At 40.7% G+C, this 26,379-nt stretch overlaps 1 protein-coding gene across 17 annotated transcripts in view; it reads left to right on the forward strand.

The window, feature by feature from the left end:
• Window positions 1-26,379, forward strand: part of LRRC7 (leucine rich repeat containing 7) — a 349,370-nt gene that overhangs the window by 132,809 nt on the left and 190,182 nt on the right. For all 17 annotated transcript variants that reach the window (XR_010589655.1, XR_010589656.1, XR_010589657.1 and 14 more), the window contains 2 exons: window positions 13,472-13,589; window positions 20,908-20,986. Coding sequence is in view for 13 of the 17 variants with exons in the window: in XM_008172560.4 (XP_008170782.1) it covers window positions 13,472-13,589; window positions 20,908-20,986 (197 nt within the window). In the remaining 4 variants the exon portion in view is untranslated. The remainder of the gene's footprint in view (window positions 1-13,471; window positions 13,590-20,907; window positions 20,987-26,379) is intronic.

Below are 26,379 nucleotides of genomic sequence, written 5' to 3' on the forward strand. Positions count from 1 at the left end.
AAATATTGGCTTCTTCAGCTATCTCAGTTGTCCTCACCTTCATTTTCCTGTTTGCTCATAATCCCTCCCTTCTCACATTTATCTTCAGACCTCTCCTTGTCCAGATCTATTCCGCCCCAAACAATTTTCTATTCATTGAACTTTTTGAAACTTTGCACTTTTAGAGAGAGTACACAAATTTGAAGAGTGACAATAGGGTTGAGGTCTGTTATTTTTCACCTCTATGTATTGTTTATTTATTTAAAAACGTTTTTGCTGTTAACAAGCATGTTATCTCTGGATACACAAATCTACAGTTTGAGAACGGCAAAATTAAGCATCTCTGATGGTATCTTCTGGATTGAACACTGAGTCCCACTGGGTAGATAGAAAGATTAACCTAAATAATCTATACAGAAGCCCCTGGGACCCCATAAAATTGAGTCCCTAATCCATGAACTATTGGAACTCATTTACAAAACTTTTCTTAAACATTACATGAATATATTGTCTCATACTATAGAATTAGAATTTATAATCCCTATTACATGATGAGATATCTTTGAGCTATAATGTCTTAATTATAACTATCTTTAGATAAGTTTTTTCCTCAAAAAGCATTTTATCAAAAAAATCTGATTTAAATTTAAAAAATCCAATTTTTTTTTAAATCATTGTTTTTATTCACCCTAAAAAGGAAATACAGTTCCCAGCCACTGCGGCTGGCGGGGGGACCCCGTAGCCCTCAGGTGCTGCAGGCAACAGGGGCCCTGGCAGCAGATAGCTCAGTGGTTTGAGCATTGGCCTGCTAAACCCAGGGTTGTGAGTTCAATCCTTGAGGGGGCCATTTGGGGCAAAAATCTGTCTGGGGATTGGTCCTTCTTTGATGAGGGGGTTGGACTAGATGGCCTCCTGATATTCTATGAAGGGGGGGACCCTGGAGCTCCGACACACAATCCAGGCCCCTGGAGCTCTTAGCCACTGTGCTGCAGCCCCAGTGTGGGCAACTATAGATCCCCATTTTGTCACAGATATTTTTAGTAAAAGTCAGGGACAGGTCATGGCTTCCATGAATTTTTCTTTATTGCCCTTTACCTGTCCGTGACTTTTACTAAAAATATCTGTGACAAAATCTTAGCCTTAGCCATGTTTAATGACAATAAAAATTTTGGAAGGGATATTAAATGTATGTTTCAGGGATTAAGCAAATCTCTAACCATTAGAGATCAGGTGGAGGCCTAGGTTGGGGACAGATTATCCCACATCTGCCTACTGCAAGGTTCTTACACCTTCCTCTCAAACATCTTGTTCTTGCCATTGTCAGAGGCAGAATACTAGACTGGATGGACCTTGGATCTGATCCAGACTGGTAATTCTTATGTGCCCCATCAACAGAATTGCTTATTAAGGCCAAAATATTCAGAACTTTTTCAATAATTGCTTCAAGCTTTGGGTGCCCAATTGAGATGCCTTGTATCTGACTGCCACCTAGTTGGGCTACTGGCTATGTGTCACAATTTGGACCCTATTATTTTATCTGCACTTTTTGATGGGAAGAACTACCTTGAATCAATGCATTTTATAAGATTATTGTGGAACTGCAGTGAATCAGCATGATAGCAAATACAGTGAGATAGTATCTTATACACGTTATGGATGGCAAAATGTGAACAAGCAACAGAGAATTAGAAAATCATCTACTGGATTCTTGAAGCTGGATCAGTCTCCAGAAACACAACAGAAGCAGGACAGAAATTGAGAGGAAATATTAACTTTTAGAAAGCTAATTAATGATAGTGAATGAAAGGCATGGGAGTTCTCAGCATTTTGAGTGATGAGTTAGAGTGATGAGGAGAGACAGCATTTAACAAACTGAAAGAAGAGTGTACAGACAAGCTTTTTCATCCCACTGAGCACTCTATTAAACACTAAGGACAAAAATGCAAAAACTCAAGTCAATATCAAGGATAGAGGGGAGCAAGAGAGAGCTGCTAATTGATGATCTGATCTGGAGAGGTTTTGTGCACTCTCAACTGGCACTAGCAGTAATATTTGCCAACTCATGGATGTCAGGAGAAGTCCCTCAAGACTGGAGAAGGGCTAATGTAGTACCCATCTTAAAAAGGAGAAGCTGGGGAACTATAGACCAGTCAGTCTGCCCTCGATACCTGGGAAGCTACTAGAGCAATGTATAAAACATTCAGTTTGCGAATATTTGAAGGATGAAGGCATAATCACTAGCAGCCAGCATAGACTTACTAAGAACAAATCATGCCAAACCAGCATGATTTTCTTCTTTGACAGGGTGACTGGTTTAGTGGATAAGGGGAATGCAGTGAACATAATATACCTGACTTTAGCAAGGCTTTTGACACAGCCCCACACGACATTCTGATAAGTACGCTGGAGAAATGAGGTCTTGGCGGAACTACCATTAAATGGATACGTAATTGGTTAAACAACCGCAAACAAAGAGTAGCTATTAATGAAATGATGTTAGATTGAAAGGGAGTCTCAGGTGAGGTTCCACAGGGATCTGTTCTGGGTCCAGTGTTATATAATATCTTTATTGATGATCTGGATGTAGCCATTAATTTTGTAGGAATAGGGAGTGCCTACTGATCAAATTTGAAGATGACACAAAGCTGGGGGGTTTGCAAACACTTTGGAGGCTAGAGCTAAAATTCAGAGGGATCTTGATAAATTGGAGAACTGGACTATAGACAACAAAATGAAATTCAATATAGACAAATGTAAGGTGCTATACTTAGGGAAGAAAATCCTAATGCACAAATACAGAATGGGGGATAACTGGCTTGGCAGCAGCACTGCTGAAAAGGATCTGAGAGTTATGATGGATCACAACTTCAACATGAGTCGACAATGTGATGCTGTTGCAAAAAAAGCAAATGCAGTTTTAGGTTGCATTAACAGAGGGATAGCATGCAAGTCACGGGAGGTGATAGTACCACTCTACTCGGTGCAGGTTAGTCCTCATCTGGAGTACTGTGTCCAATTTTGGTCACCAATGTATAGAAAGGATGTAACGAAACTGGAAAGGCAAGTGACAAAGATGATCCAAGGGATGGAATGCAAGCCATATGAACAAAGGCTGAAGGAACTGAGTATGTTTAGTTTGGAACAGAGGAGATTAACGGGGGACATGATAGCAGACTTTAGTAACAAGTTACAGATAATGGAATAACCTGCTCATAGCAGAATTTTCTTCTTAACCTTTATCAGTTAGTGGTGGTTTTATTATATGAAATGTTGGAGCTTATATTTCTTCCTAAACAAAACAAACAAACAAGCAGAACCTTCAAGAAAAGAATCCTAGTTAATGTATCTATAGATGTTCAATCCTTTCCCCTCAATGGTGTTTTGTGATTATAAAATTGTAAAAATTTTCCTTTTATCAATTTTAAATTTGTTGTATTTGTTTTATTGAACTTCTCTTTGTTCTTGTATCATATTAAAAGATTAATAGGACTTCCCAATTTGCCTTCTTTATGATTCATTATTTTTAATAGCTCTGTTATGTTCTCTCTTAATAATCACTTCCATAAACTCAGAAGTTTCAGTCTTTATATTCTCTCTTCAGATGAAAGTCTTTCCATGCTTCAGATCCATTTTTATCACTTATCTCTGAACCTTTCCTGTTTCTGTTATATATATTATAAATTAAGGTCAACAATATTCAAAGTGAAAGTGTGCCATTGTTTTATATAATGACATTGTAGTGTAGTCAGTATTTTCATTTGCATTCCTTATACCGAACACATTGAGCAAAAGTTTTCATTGAGTTTGTCCATTAGTGTACATAAGGAATTCAAATTATTGCTTCCAGAGAGAATTACTTTTCATTTTTTAACACTGAATTCTGTCTGTCATTCACTGAGGTTTAAATGCCTCTGAAGTGACTCATGGCTTTCTCTAGTCTTGATTAACCCAAGTAATTTTGTGTTTTTCTGCAGATTAAAAAAAAAGACGTAAAGAAATCATTTAGCTTCTCTGTAGTGTCCTTATCCACCTTAATTGCTTCCTTTACTCCCTGACCATCCAGGAGGCTGCACCAATTATTGTGCAGGCTTCTTACCAATTTCTGATAGTCATTTGTTTGGCTTGAATGACCTCTTACACTTGCCCTTTAAGTGTACTTTTCTCTGGATTTTCCCGCTTCCCTGTTTTCTTTAGGGTATCCATTCCTTCTACGATTCTGGTATGTTATGCTCAGGTAGTCTTCATGCTGAGGATTTTAATTTTCTCACTTTTCACTTTAATGTCCTGGAGTAGTTGTTGCAATTGGGAGTATATTTTCATGAGTCCTTTGCCTCTTCAGGGAAAGACTGGCAGGACTCATAAACAACTGGAAAACCCCATGAGGTCACAATTATTATAAGCCATTAATTTTGTTGCCTGTTCCTTTCCAACCATTCTAGAGGTTTCATAAATTTGTACTTCACTCTGAAAATATCAATCTTGTGCTAAAGACCATTCAATTTCAAGTAGCCCTCCCAATCAATACTAAAATGTGTAGTTGTCAAAGACAAGTTATGCTTTCTTTGTTTCTTTCCTCACTGTTCTTGACTGCGGGGAACCTGGAAGCCTGTATGAAATGAATGGGGGCTGTAAGTCAGCTTGTCACTGCGGAGAGCAGTTTGCTTTTAGGTTTTGGCTGGGTGACACATTAATTTGTAGTAGATGAAAAATCCTAAAATAGGGTAGCTACTTCAAAAGGATAAGGTGATTCAGTGAAGTCTTTGTACAAAATGTAGTTGAACAGGCTGACATCCTCTTTATGTACCTAGTGAAATTGAAAGGGACATAACACTGTATTGTTTCTTCTGTAATATAGGGATGTAACTTATACAAATGTGAATTTTTTACTGCAAGAACATTTTCTTCATTGTATTGCATAGGAAGTAGACAGATTGAGGAGAAATCCTGAAACGTGTATATAAAATGAAATAGTTTTTCAGTTCCTTCTAGTCTCCTGGAAAAATGTAGAACTGAAAAATAATTCATCTTAAGTTAATATAAGTGCAGGGGACTAACAATTGGCCACTACCAGTTCATTCTGTGGCCTTTTCTTTGGGGCTTTGTTTATTCTTTAATACAAAAAAGAAACTGGAGCAATAAAAAATGGTTCTGTTCTTCAATTAAGATTGTGGGGCCCTTAGGCCACCATTAACTTGATGCTTAGGGGTCTGCAGGGCTTTCCTTCCCTCTCACAGTCTTCTGCTGCAGCTACAGGAGAGTGCACTCCAAGACCTCACCTGGCCCTTCCTGCTCTCGTGGATCTGGAGCTCACCTTTATATCCCCTGGCTGGGAATCATCAGCCCCAATCACTGAATGCTGTCCAGCTGAGTCAGATGATTCTCTGTACCTGCTTGTTGGGCTTCCTTCCAGAACAGGGGCCCCTGCTCCCTGTTCACATAGGCCTTTAAAGGAGCAGACTGTCCTGTTACAAGATGAAATGTATATGATAAATTGGAGATATTTTTCATTTCAAAGGCTATGTCCTCTTTATTTAAAAAAAAGTACACAGTGGATCAGTGGCACTAAAAACTGCACTGAAATTGAATATTCAAAGTAGACTTGATCATCCCATGAAAATACGCAATCCTATCTCTGTCTAATAAGGCAAGAAGGGCCCTGGTGAAGTACAGCTCATGTACACAAGTGTGTAGGCATTATAAATTACCTGCAAAGTTCCTCTGCATTGAATTTTCCATCTAGTTATAATTATTTTAGCAGGGAGAGTTGGATAGTTTGTAAATCTGCCCAACAACGACCTCTGTTTGCGCTTCTGAAAAAAAATTAAAAGTGATCTTTCTTTGTCATCCTGACATTTAATTTCCCCATTTCATTCCATTAACCAATCCATTTTATGTCTACTTAATTTATATCTATATCTGTGGAGTCTAAAGAACAATATTTTTACTTTACTCTAGCTGCACTGAGAGCCTTCAAGATCTATTTGCGTGAAACCAAGAAGTTGAGAACTGTAGAATAATCCACTGTGTAACCTAAATCACAGCACCATTAGGATCACTTGGTTTCCTGCCTAAAAGGAATAAAAATAGTCTTCAAATATGTTAAGAGCTGTTATAAAGTGATCAATTGTACTCCAAATCCACTGAAGGTAGGACAAGAAGTAATTGGCTTAATCTGCAGCAAGGGAGATTTAGTTTAGATATTAGGAAAAACTTTCTAACTGTAAGGATAGCTAAACAATGGAATAAGCGTCTAATGGAGGTTGTGGAATCCCAGTCCTTTTTAAGACTAGGTTAGACAAATAACTATCAGGGATGGTCTAGGTATACTTGGCCCTGCTTCACTGCAGGGGGTTGAACTAGATGACCTCCCAGTGACGAGTCCAGCCCTACATATATTTGAGTCTGATTCTATAAAGACATATTGTCTGATAATTAAGTTTGAGTCCTAATGGCACGATTATAAAAGTCTAAAAGTTTAATAAGGCTTTAAAATGGCGGTTAAAGTAATTTTGTGCTTGTTCGAATGTATTCCCACTCTTGCCTTATTACTGCTATTACTTATAATTTCTTTCTGGGAGTGTTACATTGTAGAATTATTCTGGAAGAAATAATTTTCTTAATGGAAATCAGTTTTCACTAGGCTTCTTTATTCACCAATCCAAATGCCTGATCACAATTCAGTGGGTCTCAAACTTTTCGAAGCTCTGGGCCTCTCTTCTAATTTTTGTAAAGATAGTTCACTCACGGTCAAATGAGTCTGTGTAAATATAACCGAGAAGATAACAATTTGTGTATTTTATAATATTACTAATATCAAGAGAAAGATAAAAGGAGAAAAACAGGGGTGACATCATGGTAAGGGTCTACTATCTTTACAAAACTCCAAAACACAAGATCTGATAATAATGGGGGACTGTAATTACCTAGACATCTGGGTAATATGCAAAACACAGAATTTCCAATAAGTTCCTGTAATGCATTTGGGACAACTTTTTGTTTCAGAAAATTGAATGGGGGGCACCCAAATGGGGGCACTTGATCCTGACCAACAGGGAAGAATTGGTTGTGAATCTGAAGCTGGAAGGCAATTTGGGCGAAAGTGATCATGAAATGATAGATTTCATGGTTCTAAGGAAAGAAAAGAGTGAGAACACCAGAATAATGACAATTGTCTTAAAAAAAGCATGCTAACAAAATCAGAGAATTGGTAGATGAGGTCCTCTGGGAAGAAGGAGTTCAGCAAAGCTAGCAATTTCTCAAGGAGACAATATTAAAGGCACAATGGCAAACAAAATCAGGGTAAAGAAAACTTAAGAAGAAGAATAAGAGGTCAATATGGTAACATCAGGAGCTTTTTAATTACCTGAAAATCAAAAAGGAATCCTACAAAAAGTAGAGCCATGGACAAATTGTTGAAGAGGAGTATAAAAATATAGCTCCATCATGTAGGGGGAAAAAATTAGAAAGGCTAAGGCACAAAATGAGAAACACCTAGGAAGAAACATAAAAGGACACAGGACAAAGCGGTTCTATGAATATCTCAGGAAAGATTATGGAAAGTGCAGGTCCAGTACTTAGTGGGAAAGGAGAGCTAATAATAAACAATACTGAGAAGGTGAAGGTGTTTAATGCCTAATGTTTCAGTCCTCTCTAAAATGGTAAATTCAGACTTGACTTACAGTTATTATTAATAATAAAGGAGAAGGAACACAAGCCAAAACGGGGAAGGAATAGGTTAAAGAACATTTAGATAAGTTAGATGTATTCAAGTCAACAGGGCCTGATGCAATTCATCACAGGGTATTTGAGGAACTAGCAGAAGCAATCTCCGGTTCATTAGCAGTTATCTTTTGAGAACTCATGGAGGACAGGTGAGGTCCCAGAGGATGGGAGGAGGGGAAACATAGTACCTATCTTTAAAAAGAGGAACAAAGAGGACCTGGAGAATTATAGAACAGTCAGCTTAACTTTGATATGTGGAAAGATACTGGAACAAATTATTAAACAACCAGTTTGTAAGCACCTAGAGGATAATAGGGTTATTAGGAATAGCCAGCGTGGATTTGTAAGAACAAATCATGCCAAACCAACCGTATGTCCTTCCTTGACAGGATTACTAGCCTAGTGGATAGGAAAGAAGCACTGGATGTGAACTGTCTTCATTTTAATAGGGCTTTTGACACAGTCCCACATGACATTCTCATTAATGTGGGAAATGTGGTCTAGACGAAATTACTAAAAGTTGGGTGCACAACTGGATGACAGACCATACTCAAAGAGTAGTTATCTTAGCACAAATACAAAATGGGGAATAACTGGCTAGGCGGTAGTACTACTGAAAAGGATCTGGGGATTTTAGTGGATCTCAAATTGAATATGAGTCATCAGTGCAATGCAGTTGCAATAAAGGCTAATATCATTCTGTAGTGTATTAACAGGGGTGTTGTATGTAAGACATGAGAGGTAATTGACCCATTCTAGTCGGCACTGATGAGGCCTGAGCTGGAGTATTGTTCAATTCTGGGTGCCACACTTTAGGAAAGATGTAGACAAATTGGAGAGAGTCCAGAAGAGAGTGACAAAAGGTGATAAAAGGCTTAGAAAACCCTAATCTATGAGGTAAGGTTAAAACCCTAATCTATGAGGTATGGCATGTTTAGTCTTGAGAAAAGAAGACTTTGGGGAGACCTGATAATCTTCATATATGTGAAGAGGTGTTATAAAGAGGACAGTGATCAATTGTTCTCCATGTCCACAGAAGTTAGGACAAGAAGTAAGGGACTTAATCTGTAGTAAGGAAGATTAGGTTAGATATTAGGAAAAGCTTTCTAACTAAAAGGGTAGTTAGAAATAGGCTTCCAAGGGAGGTTACGGAATCCCCATCATTGGAGGTTTTTAAGAACAGGTAGACAAACACCTGGCAGAGATGGTCTAGATTTACTTGGTCCTGCCTCAGTGCAAAGGGCAGGACTTGATGACTTCTCAATGAGGTCCCTTCCAGCCCTACATTTCTCTGATTTAGTGAAAATACCATAGCTTACTGTTGTATTAGTGTTGAAGTAATGAAGTCCTCTAGTGGCTAGAAATTGTAGCTACGGTCCATATGGTATCTATATTTATGTGGCTTCATAGTCCTCTTTAGAAGTGCTGCAGTTCTTGAAAACAGAGAATGTTGTGATGCTGATTGTTATCTGCATTCTAAAAGAGAGTGTTTTTGTACATAGTGTTATTAAGAAATACACTGTTCTCCTGAGAGCAGTTTCCTTTTTGTACCAGTGTCTAGACAGCAGAATTGCACAAATAGGTTTGGGAGCAGGGGTAAAGAGTAAGTGTCCTAAACCCCAGCTCTGCAATATTTTTTTTAGAAGTGTAAGTTTTCTTAATTTTGTAATGAAAATGTCCCTCTACATGTGTATGATATAGGGCTGTCGATTAATCACAGTTACCTCAAGCGATTAACTCAAAAAAATTAATCGTGATTAATTGCACTGTTAAACAATAGGTTTCAGAGCAGCAGCCGTGTTAGTCTGTATCCGCAAAAAGAACAGGAGTACTTGTGGCACCTTAGAGACGAAGAAGTGGGCTGTAGTCCACGAAAGCTTATGCTCTAATAAATTTGTTAGTCTTTAAGGTGCAACAAGTACTCCTGTTCTTTTTGTTAAACAATAGAATACCAATTGAAATTTACTAAATATTTTTGGATGTTTTTCTACATTTCAAATATTTCTATTACAACACAGACTACAAAGTGCACAGTGCTCACTTTATATTATTTTTATTACAAATATTTGCACTGTAAAAATGATAAACAAAATAAATAGTATTTTTCTATTCACCTCAGACAAGTACTATAGGGCAATCTCTATCGTGAAAGTGTAGATTTTTACAAATGTAGATTTTTGTTGTTGTTACATAACTGAACTCAAAAACAAAATAATGCAAAACTTTAGTGCCTACAAGTCCACTCAGTCCTACTTCTTGTTCAACCAATCGCTAAGACAAACAAGTTTGTTTACATTTACGGGAGATGCTGCTGCCTGCTTCTTATTTACAGTGTCTCCTGAAAGTGAGAACAGGCGTTCGCTTGGCACTTTTGTAGCTGGTGTTGCAATGTATTTAGGTGCCAGATATGCTAAACATTTGTATGCCCCTTCATGCTTTGGCCACCATTCCAGAGGACATGCTTCCATGCTGATGACACTTGTTAAAAAAATAATGCATTAATTAAATTTGTGACTGAAGTCCTTGGGGGAGAATTGTATGTCTCCTGTTCTGTTTTACCCACATTCTGCCATATATTTCATGTTATAGCAGTCTTGAATGATGACCCAACACGTGTTCGTTTTAATAACACTTTCACAGCAGATTTGACAAAATGCAAAGAAGGTACACCTCTACCTCCATATAACGCTGTCCTCGGGAGCCAAAAAATCTTACCGTGTTATAGGTGAAACCGCTTTGATCCACTGGAGTGAGTAGCCCCCCGCTCTCTCCCCCAGAGCACTGCTTTACCGCGTTATATCCAAATTTGTGTTATATCAGGTTGCATTATATCGGGGTAGAGGTGTACCAATGTGCGATTTCTAAAAATAGCTACAGCACTCGACCCATGGTTTAAGAATCTGAAGTGCCATCCAAAATCTGAGAGGGACGAGATGTGGAGCATGCTTTCAGAAGTCTTAAAAGAGCAACACTCCGATGCAGAAACTACAGAACCCAAACCACCAAAAAAGAAAATCAACCTTCTGTTGGTGGCATCTGACTCAGATGATGAAAATGAACATGAGTCGGTCTGAACTGCTTTGGATCGTTACCTAGCAGAACCCGTCATTTGCATGGACGCATGTCCTTTGGAATGGTGGTTGAAGTATGAGGGGACATATGAATCTTTAATGCATCTGGCATGTAATATCTTGCGTTGCCGGCTACACAAGGGCCGTGCAAACTCCTGTTCTCACTTTCAGGTGACATTGTAAACAAGAAGCAAGTAGCATTATCTCCTGCAAATTGTAACCAGACTTGTTTGTCTGAGTGATCGGCTGAAGTAGGACTAAATGGACTTGTAGGCTTTAAAGTTTTACATTGTTTTATTTTTGAATGCAGGTTTTTGTTTTTTGGTCTATAATTCTTCATTTGTAAGTTCAACTTCCATAATAAAGAGATTGCACTACAGTACTTGTATTAGATGAATTGAAAAATATTATTTCTTTTGTTTTTTACAGTGCTAATATTTATAATAAAAAATAAATATAAAGTGAGTACTTTGCACTTTGTTGTAATAGAAATCAATATATTTGAAAATGTAGAAAACATCCAAAAATATTTAAATAAATGGTATTCTATTATTTAACAGTGCGGTTAATTGCGATTAATTTTTTTAATCACTTGACAGCCCTAGTATATTTTTGTATTTAACATAAAAGCAATTCTTAGTATAATGCCTTTTTTGAAAGGAAAAGAGAAGGCTTAACAGCAAAAGTCTGTCAATGCATAGAGGAAGTCTAGAGGAATTCTTTCAGTTAAAAAAACCACTCCTATTTGTTAGAAATTCGTGGTGGTCATTATCCCATACGTTTTATTCTGCCTATATTCTATTCATGTGATTCCCATTTGGTTAAAGCTGGTTTTGGACTTCCAGTTTTGGAGAAAGTATACTGCCTTGAAAAGCAACACAGAGGGTTCTTGTTATTAAAAGTCTCAGATGTAAAGTTATAGTGTTTTCAAAAAAAGTGAAAGCCTGAAAATGAGCTAAAATTTACTTTAAATGACTTATCTAGTTCACATTAGCTTTTGAGCATCATTTGTGAGTTAATTCCCTGCTACCCAGCTTTCTTTATTTGCTCAGTTTGGTAATCAAATCAAGCTACATTCTCAAATAGACGTTTGGGTACAAATTTAAACGTCATTTGGATATGCAACTTTGCAAAAAAGAGATATCAAAGCTGTTTTGAAAATACTATTAACTTCTGAAGAGTCATGAAGATTCTTCCAAAGGAGAGTAAGCTCTTTTTGGAATCCATAGACTCATTCAAAGACCACTGGGTAAACTTGTTTTCTAATTATATTAATGTGACTAGTAATAACAAACTCATTTTTACAAGGTAACAGCTTAAAAATCTGCAGTACAGAAATGAGGGGTTGGGGTTAAGCACCTATGCATTGCAAGATATATGCAGTCTGTATGATAGGTGGCTAGGGGAGAGGTCACTTCGCAGATTCCTGAAGCCAGATGCATGCAGGGTGGTGCTCCTGGTGACATCAGTTTTTTAATAGTCAGGTCAGCCAACCATGGACTGAGTTTCCCTGTCCTCCCCTCTTCCAGTCTATTTTTCCATTATATGTCCTCTACACTAATAGGAGCACACAGTCCCTGTGTTTGGAGAGCATGTGGACTGTTCCCTGCATGCATCCATGGGGGGAGACACACCACCCCAAGGGAGGAGGGTGTGCCACAGCTTCACCCCCACACCTGCACCAGCTTGCGGAATGGATTGAGTGAGTGATGGAGAGCAGGCTTCCTCCTCATAAAAAAGCTTTGTACTTGCCCCTTACAATGCACTGTGTCTAAATGTCACCATCTAGCCCTAGAGACTTCTCTTGCTCAGTATGGTATTGTCTCCATTACTTTAGTATTTATCTTGGGTTTGAAGTTGCTCTAGTTGGATAACAACTGCTATTACATGGAAGAAGCAGCAGTATAAATGCTTACCATATGATATATTGATTAGAGCTAGTCAGAAAATGAGATTTTGTTCCATTGGAAATTCCAACACTTGGAAAAAAATTGTTTTGAATTGGAACAAAAAGCAGAAATTTCAAAATTTCCTATGGAGTGAAAATTATGAAAAATGTAATATATTAAAATGAATATTTTAATGTAATATAAAAATTGAAGCAAATTTAATTGAAATATAAAGTTGTAATGAAACATTTTACCTTATTGGCATTATTGAAATACACTGAGAAAATTGAAACGAATATTTCATCTTTTGCCCATCAAAAATTTCAGCAACATTGACACATTCACATGAAACATTTTTGATTTTGAATTTTGAAGAATTTGCATTTTCTGATGGAAAAAAGTTCTGCTGAAAAATTTTCAAATAGCTCTATTATTGATATAAAATTGTAGGACTGCAAGGGACCTCCTGGATCATCAAGACCAGTCCCCTGCTATCATGAGCAACCCCATCATATAATCGCAATCATAAACTTATAAAGGTCCATCTTAAAACTATATTTCATTAGGAATTATTTGTAAGCAGCACATTTATCTCTGAGTAATCTTCCTTGTTTAAAGTGTAATGTAATATGTAAGTATGTATTCCCAAACAGTTTTAATATAGATTGATTGAGGACAGCAAAATAATAGGCTAAAAATAACAAAAGTATTTTTATGATACAGTTATTTTTCCATCTGTGTGTAAATAACAATGCTAAACTGAATTTTACTAAAACATGTTAATTGCAGTTGTTCTTTTTCATGTTGTAGCAATTGTTCAACTGTCAAGCTCTACGTAAACTGAGTATACCAGACAACGACCTTTCAAGCCTGCCAACCACTATTGCTAATTTAGTTAATCTCAAGGAACTTGACATCAGTAAAAATGGTAAGAACACAACAGTAAAATAATGTGAAATTTTGTGTTGAAATTTTTGAACATTTTGTATAGTGTTGCTGTAATAAGATTTTAATGCTAAATGAATGAAAAATTACTCTTCTGGAAAACTCTAAAACAAATTAACTAAATTTTGCTTTCTGTTAACAGCCAAAGTAGTTCCACTCCTTTTAGTGGGCTCTCTGACATTTCACTGTGGTCAGTAAAGATTTCATCCCCATCCTCCAGTATACATCTGTATGCAATGCCTGCCAGAATTTGGCCTTGATAACGTAAAATAGCTATACAACCTGAAATTCATTTTATGTTTTATAAGGATTAATATGTTCCCAATGCACAATATACAGTAGCAGATAAAGTGAGATTTAAAAATAAATAAAATCACGTGACAAATAGTTTAACCATTTAGCAAGTCAACAATGAATCTGAATGTTGGAATTAAAACAATTTGAGTGATATTCAAGTTTCAGCATGAATTATGGTGTGATTAAGGATGACAGTACCATAGCATGGATTTGTTTATGTTCAGTTTTTCACTGAAGTATCAATATTACATAATTGGATATTCTTTTCTAGCAGATTTTCATTATTGGTGTAGGTGAAGATCCCAAAAACAAAACCCAGACAACTATTCTTTAGCACTGTACACCTGAATCACTTTATTCTGGTCAAAACTGTTTTTAAAATATATTTTTGATTCCTACTCCTGCTTCCTTGTGAATCTTACAGTGACTAGAGTAGATATTCATCGTGCTAAGGTCCACATATACGTTTCTTCATCCTGTTTGCATTTTAGGGGCAAACCTGTCAGTCACTAGCAGCAGGGGGACAGTCTGCCCCATTAAGTTCCCTCCATTTTATTCTGTCTCCAAAGTGGACCATGGCTCAGCCAGACCTCTCTGGTGTAGAGCTTTTCAGAGGAAAATTCCAAACTTTTTCAAAATTTTTGACTAACAATTTGGTTTATAAATTTCTGTCTAAACTCCCAGCCACGTCCCAGGGCTGCATTCGCCTTTTGGGGAGATTGTCCCCTTGGCTCCACTTCCCCTCCCGAGGTGTTTGCAGTGGCTGCTGCCCCTGCAGACTTCAGGGGGCTTGTCTTCACTACAAAAAAAAAAGGCCTATTCTTAACTTAGGTAACTTGATGTAAAATCCTAGTGAAGACAAAGCAGGTTATAGTTTGTGCACGAGCTAGCAGGACATGCTATTTTGAGTTAAGAATACTCCTTTTTTATATAGTGAAGATAAAGCCAGGGATAAAGCTTCCCTTGAAGCCCAAGCCTAATGGGGTTGCATTGGTGCCACCCTCCTACAGGCCAGGAGCCAGGCAAGACTGGAAAAGAGCTGGCTCCAGGGGCAAGCAGCCACCCGTCCCCCATCTCCAGGAGAGGTGTGAAACTAGAAGGGCAGTGCACCGGATAGAAGATTGCACCTGAGTCTCTCTAGCCTGAACAAGCAGCCATGCCTCTGACTACAGAACTCAGTCTCTGTCTCCCACTCTTCTTCCCCATGGGTCATGGATGGAGGGGCACTGGACACACCCTGGGCATTGCCAACACCAGAGAGTGCGAAAAGGGGTAATAGGCTGAGACCTCCAAAGGAAACACAGCTCTATCTAGCCCATATGGATTACATGCAAGAGAGGGTATAGCTTCTGGGAAACCTGTCCCTGAGTCCCAGGCTAATTCCTTCATAGAGAGACTCAGAGAGAACCCATGCAGGGGAGGGGAGACAAATCCCACCTCTTTGGGAACAGGGAAATTGCTTGCTGCTTGGAGATTTCTTTGAAAATATTTCAATTTCCTTCTCCCTTCTGAAGCAGGATTATGGGGCTAAACTACTGATAATGAAATGAATGAATAAAATCAGCACCTGGGTCCCCTGCTCATCTCCATGGAGTATAGCAGGACAGATAACCCTCAGTGTCCACTTTCCTTGCTCAAAGAGAAGGGTAAGGGATGACGTGATTACAGTTTAAAAGAACCTACAGGGGAAACAGAAATTTGGTAATAGAAAGTTCTTCAATTTGTCAGACAAAGGTATAGGAAGAGCCAGTGGCTGGAAGTTAAATCTAGACAAATTCAAATTTGAAATAAGGCACAAATTTTTATCACAGTTTGTGGTGGATTCTCCATCACTGGTCTTAAGGTGCTTTTGAAAATTTTACCCAAGGACAAGGTTAGAGTTATAAACAAGGAGGCCAGAGAAGACAGGATGTACAAGTAGGAAAAGAAAAGCAGTTCAAAAAGGAATGAAAGGCAGAACTAGTTAGTAGAAAATAAATCTTATCTTTTATTCTGGGGGAAGATAAAGTATATTCTAACACACTATATCAGGTATGGACATTTTGCTTTTTCGTCCCCAAAATAAAGATTAACCTTTTTCCATTTAAATTTTAAGTATAGACTTTACTTTAAAAAATAGAATGTGGCTGGGAAATGGCACAAAGCTACTAGTTTCCATTAACAGCATAGGACAGTAATCTCCTAGTCCTTGGGTGACATGCTCAGATGTAATATTTTTTGTGTCAGCACTCTATAGCTGATTTTGCATTTGGGTTTGTCACCTCATGGGTTATTTCACTCCGTTCACAGAGTAAACAGCCAGAGGCTGTTTCCATGTCATGTCTAATAAAAAAAATTAACATAAGTAACTTCAACTGATGACTTGCAATACTTAGAATACAGACAGTTGTCATACTGATACAGACAGATAAAGTACTTAAAATATTCTAACATTTTAACCAGTCAGGGAGGAGGGTCAGTGAATAGAAAATATCAGCAGTTCTTGCTGCTAGTAATGTTGTTGTGCATTTCTATTTACACCAGTAGCCATACCTGAAAGTCTGCTAACCTGCCATGATTATAATTTTTTGAGCTATGTCCTGCTATTTATGGAAAAGTTAAATTCCTACTGGCTTCAATGGCAGTTCTGCATAGGGAACAATGGCAAGATGTGATGTTGCAAATGTCTTTCACAGTCCTGGCACTTTAGGAACACAGTAAGCTATACATAGACTCTTTAGGTAAGATTTTTAGTCAATTGGATTTTGAGACATTAGTTTCTGTATTTGTACCCAAATTATAAACATAAGCAGAGTTCTTGTCATCTACGTGGCTAAGTAGCAAATTATGGCTAAGTAGCAAACTCATGAATCATTTACTTAAATGTCCATGTAATCTAAATTTCTTTGCAGCTCTTTGCACCCATAAAATTGTGGGCAAAGAAAAAAGCTTGGCTCAGACTGGTTGAAAATTGGGCATTTTACATTCTTTATTCAGAAACATACTGAAAGTGAAAGGAGACAGCATTCATGTTGGCTCTCCAGTGATTTAGAAATAGAGAAAACTAACAATTATATTACAAAACCTGGCCTACTTATGTCACCTTTTCAGACCACAGAACACAATATATATCAAACAGATTTCTTAGAATCCATAATTTGGTTGTGCAATTAAGTAACTATGTTGTCATTTTCTTCAGTTTTTGAACTATCTGTGATTTATTTTTCTTGCTTACTTACCAAGTTGAAATTGTATTTATTCCAGTCATGCTCTTTTGGAGAGAAGCAAGTAGTTAATGTAAGCATTCGTAATAAATTCTCAGAAAGGTAAATGGATTGTGAGAAGGGGTAAGGAATTAAGTTCCACTCTCATTTAGTCTTTTTGTTGTTTTTAAACCAAAATGGATAGAACTTAATTGAATAAATCAGTCAGGCTTTGATATGCACCCTGACACTTACATTTGTAATTATTAGTTGTTTCTTTTTTGATATCTGTGCTTGATTCTTACACTTACATAGACCATTGGGAGCCATTTCTTTCTCTCTCTTGGTTTCTCTCACAATTTGCATGTATATCAGCTTAGTTAGGGGAAAGTTATTTCATGGAATAGGAGTGAAATTAACCTCTTAAGGAAATGTCCGGTATAGTAGTGACGGGATCCCTGGGGTACAATCTGCAGCTGGGGTACTGTTGTGCCCTCTTAATTCTCCAGCCTGGGCTGTCTTTCACAATGCTTTGCTGGTGACCAGCCCCACACCCAGCTAAATTGTGTGAATGCTCCCTGAACCACTCACAAATCACACAGAGAAAGTCACCAGAAAATCTCCCAAGCCCCCAGCCTTGCACCCCTGGAATATACCATCTTGCCCTCTTCAGAAGCCTGACCAGTGTAAGTTTATTATCAAGTCCACTCCTCCCTCGATGTGGAGAGGACACCTGCTAGCCTTTGTAAACTGAGCTGAGATTTCCCAGGCACTTCAACCAAACACACTGTTTTAGGTAAAATATAAAACAGCTTTATTAACTAGAGAAAGATTTTAAATAATTATAAGTGGCAGGCGCAAAAGGTTAGAGATAGTTACCAAAGAAAATAAAAGGTAAGTGCTCAGTCTAAATCTTAAATCATACTAGACTATGCAGTATTTGAATCAAACAGTTTTTCTCACCCCACTAGGTGTTACAGGCAGGTTATAGTTCTTAATACACAGGCTTCTCCTTTAAGCCTGGGATCAACCTCCTCAGTTCAAGTGTTTGTCTTTCAAGCATTTCTTGTTGCTTCCAACATAAGTGAGGGAGGAGAAAGATAAAAGCATGATACCGTGTCTCCTATTTTATATCTTCAGTCCATGTGCCTAGAAAACACTAGCCCCCAGACATGTCTTGGTGGGCTTTGCTGAGTCACATAGTGCTGTGTGATGTTTGTGCAGCTCTCTTACAGCATTGTAGATCTCTTGTTTAAAACTCCCCTGCTGATTAATGGTTGTTTAACACCCTACTGGGAGAGGATCATCTCCTTTGTTGTCACTGGAGAACTGGCAGTGGATGACTCTCAAACTTACAACATATTTCAATAATAACCATACAGCAAAATCTCATGTCTTCATACACACTAACAATATACATATTTTGACCTAACAATGGGTTTCAGCAGATCATGACCTTTCCTACGGTATCCCTATGGCGGGGTGAATATGGGGGTTCCAGGGTGCTGTTTTGAGTGCCACAATAATTTTCTGCTGTTTTATACCTGGGGATCTTTTTTGTAGGGTTAGAAGCTGTACTTCAGTGAGGCTTGATGAGTGCTTAGACTTTAAGTCCTGTATATTGAGATCCACTTAAGCATTTTAGTGTGTACCATGGCTTCCTGGCTGTTCAATATAGAAGTGATAGCCTAGTCATTTCTTTGCTGGACACAACATAGCTCTTGAATAACAATTGCAATTACCATTAACTGAAGAATTCTTGTCTGAAATTCTAGGATAAAAGGATTTTTCTAAGCAATATATAAAATTTTGCCAGTTCTGATATTATAATCATAACTGTAACAGTCACAAAATATAGACAAAATACTTGTCATAACCCTACATTGTTGGTACTCAGCATTGGATCCAGTGGGAGTTTTGCAAATGATGGTACCTAAGTTGGCTACTGTCCTGTGGACCCGCCAGAAGAATTTGCCCAAATACTATAGTTGATTTAGAGGAATATAAGTTTAGCACCAGGTGGTTAGCCATATACAACTGAAAGATCACTAATAATGAAAAAAATACAAAAACCTATTATGTCTGAATGCTGACCTGAATTTATAGTGGTACTCTACATTAATAATGAAAACTTCTGATGAAGATAAAATCATAGAAATGTAGGACTGGAAGGGACCTCAAGACATATAGTCCAATCCCTGTACTGAGGCAGGATACTGTATTATCATTCTAGACCATCTCTGACTAATGTTTGTTTAACCTGTTCTTAACCTCCACAACCTCCCTAGGTAATTTGTTCCAGTGCTTAACCAACTGTACAGATAGGAAGGTTTTTTCTAATTTCTAACCTAAATCTCCCTTGCTGCAATTTAAGCCCATTACTTCTTGTCCTGTCCTCAGTGGTTAAGGAAAACAGTTTATCATCCTCCCGTTTATAACAACCTTTTATGTACTTGAGGACTGTTATCAGGCCCTCCCCCCCAGTCTTCTCTTTTCCAGACTAAAGAAACCACTTTTTTTCTATCTTTCCTCATAGGTCAAGATTTCTAGATCATTAATCAGTTTTGTTGCTTTCCTCTGGGCTTTCTCCAGTTTGTTCATTTCTTTCCTGAAGTGTGGCATCCAGAACTGGACACAATACTCCAGTTGAGGCTTTATAAGTGCTGAGTAGAGTGGAACAATTACTTCTCATTAATTGATTTCAGCACTTTTGCTAATACATCCCAGAATGATGTTCGCTTTTTTTGCAAGAGTATTACATTGTTAGCTCATATTTAGTTTGTGATCCACCGTAACCCCAGTACTCTTTCCTTGGCAGTCATTTCCCGGTTTGTAGTTGTGTAGTTGATGTATTGAATTTTATCCTATTTATTTCAGACCGTTTTTCCAGTTTGTAAAAATCATTTTGAGTTGTAGTCCTACAAAGTGCTTGCCACTCCTCCCAACTTAGTATCGTCCACAAACTTTATAAGTGTACTCTTTATGCCATTATCCAAATCATTTATGAAGATATTGAATAGAACTGAACCCAGGACAGATCCCTCTAGGACCCCACTTGATATGCCCTTCCAGCTTGATTGTGAACTGTTGATAACTACTCTCTGAGTATGGTTTTCCAGCCAGTTATGCACCCACCTTATAGTAGGTTCATCTAGACCAGTAGTTTCCAAACTTTTCTCATTTGTGGACCCCTAAAACATTTCAAATGGAGTACCCAGACCCCTTTGGAAATCTTAGGTATAGTCTATGGACCCTCAGAGGTCCATGGACCACAGGTTGAAAACCACTGATCTAGACTATATTTCTCGAGTTTGTCATGTGAGACGGTATCAAAAACCTTACTAAAGTTGAGATATATCACATCATCTGCTTCCCACTATCCACAAGGCTTGTTATACTGTCAAAGAAGGATATTAGGTTGGTTTGACATGATCTGTTCTTGACAAATTTGTGTTGACTGTTACTACCTTATTTTCTTCTAGGTGCTTACAAACTGTTTGATTATTTGCTCCATTATATTTTGGTACCAACGTTAAGCTGACTGGCCTATAATTCCATGGGTTGTCCTTATTTCCCTTTTTATAAATAGGTACTATATTTGCCCTTTTCCAGTCCTCTGGTATCTCTCCCGTTCTCAAAGATAATCACTAATGTGCCCAGAGATCTCTTGAGCCAGTTCCTTAAGTATTCTAGGATGTATCTCATCAGGCTCTGTTGATTTAGACATCTAACTTGACTAAATTAGATATTTAGAAGCAAAGCAAGTTTAGCAGTTTTTCATAGAACATCCTTATAATACCTTTCAAACTTTTTTCTTTCTAGGGATTCAAGATTTTCCAGAAACTATAAAGTGCTGTAAGTGTTTAACAATTATTGAAGCCAGTGTCAATCCAATTTCTAAGTGAGTATCAATAATTAGAGTTATGTTTATATTTATCACTATATATTTTATAGATGTGGAAGTGAAAAGTAAAGGGGCACTGCAAAGCTCATGTACAAAGTTAATTCAATTATTTTTTAATTAAGATCCCAAATTAAGGATGAATTTCATCCAAGTTGATGCATCTGTGCACAGCTCTCTACACCACTCAAGACCTGCAGTGCCTCTGCAGACAGAGAAAGAAACATTGGCAGAGTAGTCATGTATTAGACTTTTGCCCCACGAGGGTCTAACCTAATCCTCTAACGGCTTTTTGTACAATGAGGATGTGAATCTACTTAGTGTGCTATGTTTTCAAGTAGTAATATGCCATGCCACACTCCGGGACTTTCACTGCGCTTTAGTGGATGTTACTGCATGGAAAACTGGTGCATTGTAGTTTTACGTCTTCGCTTGCTGCTCAGTAACTTGCTGTGCAGGTTATTGGAAAGGGGTCACTCTGGATCTTCATTTATGTGGATCCATTGGGTTGAATCTTTTGCAGACATTATTCGTGCCAGTAAATTGAAACAAAAGCCACAGAGAGGCTGTGCTGTAGCATCATTACTTGCATGTCAATGGGTGTGAATTCTATCCAGTCATCCACTTAATGCACAAAGTCTGATCACTCTGGATTTTTGATGGGAGGGGTGAATTTTACTCTGATAAAAAAAATGCACTGTGTGTAGATTACACAAATACAAATACTTACTTTCCAATTTTGCATAACATATTTGAAAACCTTTCCTTCTTCTTTGTGGATTCCAAATGTGGGTGCGCAGGTGAACCAGTGTCCGTTGACCTGCACGTGTGTCAACTGCATCACATATCTGAGGCTTTAAGAGGCCGTGTGGGTCGATGCCGGTCCAGTTCCCTCTTACTGCTGCGTGGCCAGAATCGGAGCCCCTGTTCCTAAGTGCTTCTAGCTTGCTACAAGTACTGCCTTTTTCACCTTTTTTCCTTGTACATAGTTTTTTCTTCTCTAGTTGTAGTTAGTTGTCCATTCAGATAGTTGCTAGTTGTTACCGTTTTGGACTTTCCCTCCCTTTGTGGGACTCTTCTTCAGCCTGGGGACTATCACAGAAGATTAGAGTGGGAAGAGACCTCAGGAGGTCATCTAGTCCAACCCCCTGCTCAAAGCAGGACCAACCCCAACTAAATCATCCCACCCAGGGCTTTGTCAAGCTGGGCCTTAAAAACCTCTAAGAATGGAGATTCCACCACCTCCCTAGGTAACCCATTCCAGTGCTTCACCACCCTCCTAGTGAAATAGTTTTTCCTAACATCCAACTAGACCTCCCCCACTGCAGACCATTGCTCCTTGTTCTTTCAGGCAAAGCTGGTTTAAGTCCTGTGGTTCGTGCCCTTGCTCCTTCTCTGTGAGTGACAAGCACCAATGTTGCCTTTACTGCTTGGGCAAAGTCCATATCACTGCTTGCTGCTCTATCTGCTGATCAATTCCGCCCCATACTCAGGAAGCTCAGGAGCTGTGCCTCCAGAAGTTCCTCATGGAAGAAGCAATGTGGCCATGTGCCCCTTTGGATCCAGAAACGGGGGATCTGTCAGAGAACCCACCGGCAGCGGGTGCTTCCCCCAGTCCTTCTCACCCAGCGCCAGTGGTACCGCCACCTCTGCCCAAATCCCATTGTGTGCATAAGAAGCACACCCACTGGAACAAGGGCGGCTCCCCGACAGGGACTGCTGCTAAATACAGCGTTACTTCCCCACGCTGCACCAGGTTGGGTTGCGTGTTCGGAGCATAAATCAAAGCATCGTGCTCCATTGGCACCATCCTTAGCCATGGTTTCCATCTCGACACCATCACCTCTGGCACTGTCCACACTGCGAGGACCATCCGGCCTGCCCATCTGGTCTCGCGCACACACCGGGACGTTTGTCCCCCCGACACTGATGGCTGAACTGCTGCTGCCGCTCGCTGGCTCTCCTCCGCATTCCGGATCACTGGTTAATCTCTGTCCTCCATCTTTGGCTATGAAACACCTCTCCTGCTCATGGACTGCCCTGCGTCATCCCACCCCACACTGATGGGTCTGTCTCAGCCAGATCCATCTTCAGAGTCAGACTGGTCTTCTGAACAGGACCCAGCCTTCTTCCTGGCTCGCTCCTACAGCTTGGACCCCTGCAGCCAGCCCTCTCTGCCCTCCTATGACCCAGCAGCCAATCCATGGCTCGCCTACCCACGGGGACCACTGATGCCCGGTGACCCGTATGCTCGGCCTTACTGGTCTGTCTGGGACCTATACTGCCTCTGTGGACTCTCGTCATGGCTGCAGCACTACCCGTGTCCACCTCCCATTGATCCCTCTGTCTATGAGGATCCACACGACGCTTCTGCTCTTCCGGTGCCCTCTGTGCCACCAGCACCATTGGCTCCCTCGGTCCCCACTGGCGCTTCTTCTCACCAGATGACATGCCCATTCCTCCTCCTCTCTCACCTCCGGATTACCACATCCAGTATGAGGACCTTCTCCGCCACATGGCAGCTGCCCTCAACCTCCCCGTGGAAGACGTACAGGAACCCCACGATCAGCTCCTGGAAATTCTTTAGCCCCCTGGAACTTCCCGTACTGCCTTGCCCATACACGATGCCATCCTTGAACTAGCACAAGCGGTTTGGCACACTCTGGACTCCTGTGCCCTGACCCCAAAACAATCCAAGGGCAGATACTGTGTGCCAGCCAACCATATAGACCACCACCAAATTCCTTGGTGATCCAGGCGACCATGGAATGTGCCCACCAGCAACATCTTAGCTCCACCTCCTCGGACCAGGCGGCAAAGAAGCTTGGTCTTATTGGGTAGAAGGTCTACTGCTCTGTGGGCCTGCACTTCTGCAGTGCCAGTTACCAGGCCATCCTGGCAAAATATGACTTTCTTTCCTATACCAATCTTGTAGATTTTCAAGCCTTCCTACCACCCGATAAGTAGCAGCACTTCTTCGAGCGTTTGCTCATGTTGATTCCATTCTAGGTGTGCACATGCCCACTTGCGCAGTTGTCTGAGATTTTTGCCTTAGCTGTATCCATAGGGTCAGCTGTGGCACCCTCTGGAGTGCCGTGCTCGTGCAGCAGTATATCAGGCGCTGCTGGCCCTACGCCCTTTCAGTTCCTTCTTACCGCCCATGGTGATTAGTCGGAGCGCCTTTCCCTGCTTGGCAAGGGCTAGCAGTTTTTATCTCAACCAACTTTATGCTTTGAAGCCTTTGTAAATAGTTTGTTTATAGTATTAGTTAAGTAGTTGTTAAGTGTAATTGTTAGTTAGCAGTAGGGTTGCAGCAGGGACTTCGCCCCAGGAGGGGCATGCCTCGGTCTCCCAGGTTTAAGCCCTGCTCAGACTGCAATAGGCCTATGCCTGTTAGTGACCCCCCACCCATAGCAGCTGTTTTAAGTGCTTGGGGGAGTCACACGTCAAAGATCGGTGCTAGATCTATAAAAACTTTTGGCCTCGAATCTAGAGGGAATTGGATATCTGTTTGAGGGCTCTCCTGATGGAGTCCGCACTTTGTCCAGCTTGCAAGCCGGCCTGCCAGGTTGCACTGAGCACCTCGGCCTCTGTGCGCAGCACACTGCTGGCAGCTGGTTGCTACCGGCATCACCAGTGCGGAGGAAAAAGTCAAAGAACCGCTTTCTGGCACCAAGCAAAAAGGCCCAAGGGTAGTCGAGCAAGGGACCTGGGCCAAACTGCCAGGCCACTCCAGAGCCACATGTCCGTGCCCCCCCGGTTGGGGCTCCCAGCCCCCTCAAAGGTCTGCCACTGACTCCTGGGAGCGGTATGAGACCCACACCCTTGGCACCGTTGTCTTCCAAGGTGCAGAGAGCGCAGAGGTCTCCACCTCCACCACTAACGACTCGGGTGCCACAGGACTCGGCTCAGGCTCCCCAAGAGGGCAAGACAGACACTAAGATCCCTAAAGGGGCAGGGGAGCACCACAAGTCACTGGAGAAGAGGCAACAATCCTCCCCATCATGTTGTGGATCCCAGGACAGGTCCAACACTCGACCTCGGTCACCCAGACCAGTGTCAAGATCCCCTTGGCACTACTCACCTGCACATATTATTCCCAGCACCGGTCATCCTCCTGTTGATTGTCCTCTCAACGTTGGTCCTGATCGCCAGCACAGTGGGAGCGTTCCCCATCTCGGCTCCGGTCCCCCCAGCACTGGTACCGATCTCCCCGGTACCGACAACCGTCACCCATCTCTGGTCGTAGGTCACCAGTAGCCATGACTAGCAAGCAGACGCAGGTGTCGATGGCCCCTCCCTGGTCACTGGAAGGGCCAGTTCAGCCCATTGCCCAGGTCCCATTGGCGAGATTGGGCACTAGAGCCTGGGCCATTGTCTGCAGCACTGCAGTGGTAGCACGGCCATGCCAGCACAGTGGCCTTATTGGAGCGCATGGGGAGTACTGGTGATGATGATGCCCCCTTCGCAGCGCTCTTTGGTTGCCGCTTCGGAGCATCGTTCGGCGGCAACGATGGCACCGGGCTTGGTGCCGGGGACTTGTTCAGAGGTCGGGCGAAGGAGTCTGTGTCCATTCCTAAGTCTCCGTCTCTGGAGGTGGTAGAACACCCGGGATGCCCTCCAGCAGTCCAATCTTCCTCATCATCAATGGACAAGGTGGTTGTTGGGCCTTTGAGGGCTAGCGTGCTGGACGACTTCAAGGAACATGAGGCTCTACTTTGGCACGTGGCTGAGGATTTTGGCCTGGAGGTGCAGGAGATGATGGAGCAGGAGGATACATTCTTTAATGTCCTCTCCGCCTCTGTGCCTACCTGGGTTGCCCTACCCGTACATGAAAGAGTTCTTAAAATTGCCAAGGGCCTATGGCAAACCCCTTCTTCCATCCCTCCCACCTCCAAAAGGGCTGAAAAGAAGTACTTTGAATACCTCTATACCCACCCAGCCCAAGGCTCGCTGATTGTGTCTGTGGCCAATGAAAAAGACAAACAGAGTCACACCTCCTCGATTCCCAAGAACAAAGAGGCCAAAAGACTCGATCTCTTTGGGAGAAAAATTTATTCAATGTCCAGCTTACAGTTTCGGGTGGCGAATCATCAGACCCCGTTGGACAGATATATTTTTAATCTCTGGGATGCTCTGTGCAAGTTCCAGGAATCTCTCCCGCAGGGTCTGGCCCAGGAGTTTGGCACCCCCACCGCCAAAGCCCTGGCAGCCTTGTCAGTGCTCTGCAAGAAGAAGGGATACTAGTTTCAGTCATCACCGCCCTTCTTCCTCTTGCTCGCCTGTGCAACCAGGTCCTGCCAAGCACTTAGGGGCCAGAAGTGCTTGTCTTGAGGGTGCACTCGAGAGCGACGCCCCAGTCAGTTACCCAGATCCTCCGTGTTCTTTCCTCG

The sequence above is a fragment of the Chrysemys picta genome, chromosome 8 (assembly GCF_011386835.1).
Source record: "Chrysemys picta bellii isolate R12L10 chromosome 8, ASM1138683v2, whole genome shotgun sequence".
NCBI lineage: Eukaryota > Metazoa > Chordata > Testudines > Emydidae > Chrysemys > Chrysemys picta.